This window comes from Mercurialis annua, linkage group LG2 (genome assembly GCF_937616625.2).
Source record: "Mercurialis annua linkage group LG2, ddMerAnnu1.2, whole genome shotgun sequence".
NCBI classification, from domain to species: domain Eukaryota; kingdom Viridiplantae; phylum Streptophyta; class Magnoliopsida; order Malpighiales; family Euphorbiaceae; genus Mercurialis; species Mercurialis annua.
In genome coordinates this window covers 27,706,024-27,711,956 of record NC_065571.1, presented here as the reverse complement: position 1 = coordinate 27,711,956, position 5,933 = coordinate 27,706,024, and the positions used below count along the sequence as shown (strand labels likewise).

The 5,933-nt window shown below is 41.9% G+C and overlaps 1 protein-coding gene across 1 annotated transcript; it reads right to left on the bottom strand.

Moving 5' to 3' along the window:
• Positions 1 to 1,087: 1,087 nt before the first annotated feature.
• LOC126668390 (uncharacterized) lies at positions 1,088 to 2,518 on the bottom strand. Its single transcript, XM_050361596.2, has 4 exons — positions 2,426 to 2,518; positions 2,041 to 2,340; positions 1,850 to 1,954; positions 1,088 to 1,573 (listed from the first exon to the last, which is right to left on the bottom strand). Exons 1-4 carry the CDS (start codon positions 2,516 to 2,518, stop codon positions 1,160 to 1,162), a joined length of 912 nt encoding a protein of 303 aa, XP_050217553.2. The 3' UTR covers positions 1,088 to 1,159.
• Positions 2,519 to 5,933: the final 3,415 nt, after the last annotated feature.

Sequence of the window (5,933 nt, the reverse complement as noted above, 5' to 3'; positions counted from 1 at the left end):
GGTCGGCCAGGGTGACATCAGGCGGTGCCCTGTAAAACTCCTCATGGAAGAGGATCTCGAGATCTTTCCACGTGTCCACCGAGTTCGGTGATAACCTAGAGTACCACGTGAATGCCATCTTCGTCAGAGAACTGGCGAATAATCGGAGCTTCCAAAAATCGTGTGCTGCCGCTTCACCACACTGGGCTAAGAATCAGGCGACATGTTCAACTGTTGATTGCCCTTTTTCCTCGCCCGAAAACAAACTGAACTCGGGCACTTTGTATCCCTTTGGGAAAGGGTACAATTTCTCGATCCAGTCCGGATATGGCTTCATGTATGATGGGCGAGGCATCGGTCTCAGGTCCACTCCGAGTCTCTCTAACATGTCCACAAGTTGCCCTTGATTATATATATTTGGATCGCCCCCCTTTGAAAATGAGCGTTCACCCATATTAGGTTCCTGGGCGTTGGCTCCAGTGGCTGCTCCTTGTGGTCTAGATTCGCCTTGACACTACAAGAAAACAGGGCTTTAGCGACGGAAATTTCCGTCGCTAAAGCCCTAATTTCCGTCGCAAAACAGCCTTTGCGACGGATTGGCGACGGATCGTATCCGTCGCAACATTTTTGGTCGCAAACAAAATTTGCGACCAAAAACGTGTCCGTGGCTAAATTTGCGACGGAAACGTCCGTCGCAACAGCCACAACGTCCGTCGCAAATTTGTCTCCAATTCCTTTCGTTTGGAGACAAATTTGCGACGGAAATTGTGCTTTTGCGACGGACGTGTCCGTCGCAAATGCCTCAGCCTTGGAGACGAAGGCTGAGGCATTTGCGACGGACACGTCCGTCGCAAATCAGCGACGGACAAAATCCGTCGCCAATTCATCAGCTTTTGTCTCCAAAAGCTGATGAATTGGCGACGGACAAGTCCGTCGCAATTTCTTAATCCGTCGCAAATGTCATTTTTTTTGGCAGTTTTTTGCCGTTTTACGCTGTTTTTTGCCGTTTTCCCCTGTCGTTTTAAATACAGTAATAACAATTCATTTATAAATTACAATCAATTGAAACTGATAAATAAATATATATATATATATATAAATATCAGAGTATAAATGTAAAGGTCAAAAAATAAAAATAAAAACCGTATATATGTGTGTAACAAAATAAGCTAACACGACACTACAAAGCTGGAGTGTCGTCATCGTCTGGTGGGGTAGGTGGGCGCTGTGGCCGATACTCTGCCGGAAGGTTAGGAATCATCCTGGCAATCTCCTCGCGTATCATCTGGGCCATGTTCGCAGCCTGCTGTTCCCGAGCCAGTCGCAGACCCTCCTGAATGCCGGCCTGCACACGGCGCTCGACCTCCTCGTCTGCCTGCTGCGACGTCCTAGAAGAGCTGCCTCGCTGCACCCTGCTGCTGCTTGGCCCGGCGTACCTGCTGCTCGCAGAACCCAACCCGTACACGCGTTTCTTCTTGTTGACGCCCTCGATGTCTAGAAACACCTGGGTCTCGTCCACTGCAGCTGGGGTCGAGGAGCTACCCTCTCCGGTCTGAGGCTGTGTCGCAGCAGCAAGCCTCTCAGTGATGGCGTCCTACAAAACAATAAAAAAGATATCAGTTTAGTTTTCAAGCAACCAAAAATGCATAACATATTACAAAGTAAACCTAATTTCTAACGAAATTTCGACAGCATTTCCTCTGTAATATGAGCATCACCCATTTTTCAGGGAAGTCCTGCAAGCAAATTCCAGTATATAATCCAATAATAAACATGTTTAACAGCTAACCAACAAGCATTTTCAATCTAATAGATCATTTCCGAATTATTAAATTCAACTTAGAGAATTACAAGTTTAATAAAAACTTACAGTCATATCCTGAGCCCGTTTGTCGACCGGCTTCTTGTCAGCCTTCGTGGAGTGAAGGCGAGTGTACAACTCCGTCGCACTCGGTTTCCGGCCAAGCTCCCTTTCCTAAAATAAAAAATACAATTCAATTAGTATCAAAATAAAATAAATACGTTATTTAAGTATTTTAATTACTGAATTTTAAAACAAACCATGACATCCATATGCTTCAGAGCAGAGCGAGATCCACCAGTATGGCGGACAGGTCCAGAACCGGCGCCCGCTGGCTCGCTCATCCGATTTGCTCGGGCGGTTTCTGACCTTTTTTTCTCTTTCTCTGAGTTCCAGAACGCGTTCCAAGCATCCCAGATGTCCTGGGTCACAGAAATATGCTTCTGTTGCGTCCTCCTCATTCTGTGGATGTTGTCTTTGTAGCGGTTGGCTGCATGGACCATGAAGACCTGTCTAATGACCTCCTCGCTGTACGCCGCACTATCCCACCAGAACTCTTTCTGCAAACAGTACAAACATGTTGCATTAGTTAGTTTTTTAAAAAAAAACATAATTTAAACGTTACGAAGCTTTAAATTAAATTACCTGAAACTCCTGGAAGTAGAACTCCCTCTGCTCGGCTGTTAGAAAGCGCCATGCTGTTCCATTATCGAACCAGCACTTCCTAAAAATCTCCATGCATTTTCATACCGATTGTATCGACACATCTGGACAAGTTGGACGCATAGCCATCTGGAAATTTTATTAACTTTATCCACTCGAGCAAAGCCTTTTTGCCGTCCCTGTCCAAAGCATACATTGCCTTAGGAAATCTCCCAGTAACCGGATCTTTTGCTAACTCAGGCCGAGCACATATGTCATTCAACTCTTCTCTCGATTTTGCATGGTCTTTTGTTTTCCCGGGAATATTTAGTACAGTATTGAAAATGTTGTCGAATACGTTTTTCTCAATATGCATGACATCGAGATTGTGACGAATTAGATTCGTTTTCCAATACGGCAAATCCCAGAATATACTTTTTTTATTCCAACCATAATTTTCCGACTTCGCAGCATTATTTTTCTCAGCCCCAATTTCATATGCCTTCATAAATCCCAGACTGTCCACCTCTGCCAACAATTCTTCTCCGGTTTTCGGCTGTCCGAAACTATTGGTTACGGTTTTTCCTTTTCGGAAATGAGTTGTATTACGCCGGTACGGGTGACCACGAGGCAAGAACTTCCTGTGACAGTCAAACCACGACTGTTTTCTACTCCCTTTAAGCGTAAAAGCTTCCGTATTTTCCATGCAGTGTGGGCAAGCCAGCCTCCCAGATGTGCTCCAGCCAGACAACATCGAATAAGCAGGAAAATCATTAATTGTCCACATAAGTGCCGCTTTCATTTGGAAATTCTGTCGCCTTTGAACGTCGAATGTCTGCACTCCGAATTCCCACAGTTGGTTCAGCTCAGCTATCAACGGTTGCAGGAAAATATCCATTTGGTGTTTAGGATTTCGAGGCCCAGGGACAATAACAGTTAAAAACATGAACTCGTCTTTCATACACATCCCTGGGGGGAGATTGTATGGTGTCAAAATTACAGGCCATGATGAATAATTCTGCCCGAAGGCCCCAAATGGCTGAAACCCATCAGTACACAGGCCCAGTCTGATATTTCGAACTTCTGCCGCAAACTCTGTATGCAATTCACTGAAATGTTTCCACGCCGGGGAGTCTGACGGGTGACACATCTTTCCATCAACCATTTCGTGTTCTGCGTGCCACGTCATATGCTTGGCGGTGGCTTTAGAAGCGTACAACCTCTGCAGTCTCGGAGTTATAGGAAAATAAAACATTTTCCTATAAGGGACGTTAACTCGTCTTTTCACAGAATTTCCTTTAGGGGGCGGTTTCCACCGTTCGTGATCGCAAATTTTGCATCGCGTTAACTCCGCGTCTGACCCCCAATAAATCATGCAATTGCGGAAACAGCAATCGATAACTTCAACCGGCAACCCAAGACCTCTGACTATCTTCTTTATTTCAGCAAAGTTCTTTGGCATCTTGTTGTCCTCTGGGAGCAGCTCTTGTATAAATTCGGTCACATCATCTACTAAAGCTACTGACCCACTATGTCGACATTTGATGTCCAACATTTTAGCAGCTGCAGACAAGGGAGAATGTTTGCTATTACCGGGGCATACAGGTTCTTCGGCCGCACGCATCATATCATAAAAATGTTTAGCTTCATTATTCGGCTCCTCCTCCGTGAACACTACTTCTGGACCCGCAGCATCAATAACCATTCTCTGAACTGAGCTGAACTCGTCACCCCCCTCATATTCCATGTCAACGTCACACTCCGGCAGTTGTGTAACAGGACGGGGATTTAAAACATTTCCCTCCCCATGAAAAACCCAAACTTGATAATCTTTAACAAACCCTTTCTGCAAAATGTGGAGCTTCACTGTTTCGACATCTCGGTAACTCGTATTTTTACATCCCACCCTAGGGCAAGGGCATTTAATATCGGGCCCGCTCATACACGCTGGATGGCGTAAAGCGAAATTTACAAACTCTTGGACGCGCTCCTCAAAACCAGGGTACAGCAACCCGCCCTGGAGCCGCCTATACATCCAACTTCGGTCTGTATCCATTTCTGTAGCACGGATAATTAGGAGGGTTTTCGCTCGAGAATAGCAAAGTCAATGTAATTGACTGCTTTAAAGGTGTGGACCTATCCCATTCGCAAAACTGGCTCCCCTTAACTCGGCCACGATATATGCCTAGCAACGGAGAAAAATATTCGGCAGCCTTCCGGCGTCGTTCTCCTTCAGTGCGATATTTAGTATATGCGCTGTAACGCTAATTATATATTCCGCGAGGAATAAGCGTTACAAAACATATACTATACATCCACCCGGAGAACAAACGCTGGAAAACAACCAAATATTTTTCTACCGCTACTAGACATATATGGTTTTCGTGACCGAGTTACGGGAGGACCAGTTTTGCAAACTGTACAAACTGTACAATCCCGTGTCGTTCAATCTCTTGAACACACGAGACGGGAACTCTAAGGCTAGGTTTGCGATTTTATTCGGTGGGAATAAAATCGCGGTCAAATTAGGTTGAAATTTGTAATTTAACTACTAAATAAAAAAAATCATAGTACTTACTTGTTGCAGAGCAGAACCGCAATAGATAACGAAAGATGTAAAATGTCGGACCGATGCAAAAAATGGACGGCTATCAAATTAACCTATCACACAATTAGATTCAATATTTTGTTATTATTTAAGTAAATACATTAATTAATTTAAAAAAAAAATTGACAGAACTTCCCCTAAAAAATGAGCATCACCCATTTTTCAGGGAAGTCCTGCAAGCAAACACAAACCAACAATACAACCCAATTACATCAAAAATTATATTTATAACGTCAATTGTAATAACTAATCAATTTTATCTCAAATTCAATAATCTAATTTAATCAACTAATTAACATACAAAAAATAATTATAAACAAATAAATATTACTTAATATAAATTTACTAATTTAAACCTAACCCCTAACCTTTAATATAAATTTTTTAAGAAATATATAATTAACCCTAATAAAAAAACAAAACCCAAACTAATTAAATAAAACTAACCCCAATCTAATTAAATTCAACTAATTCAAATATAATTTAATTAACCTAACCCTAACAAATTTTACATAATTTTAAAAAAAAAGATAATTAACCCTATAATACTAATCATAAGCTAAATAAATTAAACTAATTATACAATTATAATTAAAAACCTAATCCTAAATTACTTTAGTATTACTTAAAAACCACAAAATTAACCCTAATTTAATTTTAAAATTAATCCTAATTTAAAAATTAACCCTAATTTAAATTAACTAATCCAATTAATACAATATTTGAAAATAATTAAAAATTAAAAAACTTACCTCACGAAGCAGCAGCAGGACGGCGCCGGAGGCAGCAAGCGAGTCGGACCAGCGGCAGCAGCAGGACGGCGTTTCAGGCAGCGGGAATGGCTGTTTTCAACAAAAAAAATAAATTGCTATATTTTTGATATTTGAACTATAAATAAATTAA

Excerpts from the sequence above, each read along its gene's own strand:
- LOC126668390 (XM_050361596.2), bottom strand. The coding sequence starts at position 2,518 with ATGGAGATTTTTAGGAAGTGCTGGTTCGATAATGGAACAGCATGGCGC. Across the intron at positions 2,341-2,425 it reads TCTACTTCCAGGAGTTTCAG|AAAGAGTTCTGGTGGGATAG; the intron begins GTAATTTAATTT and ends TACTGTTTGCAG. Across the intron at positions 1,574-1,849 it reads AACGGGCTCAGGATATGACT|GACGCCATCACTGAGAGGCT; the intron begins GTAAGTTTTTAT and ends ATTGTTTTGTAG.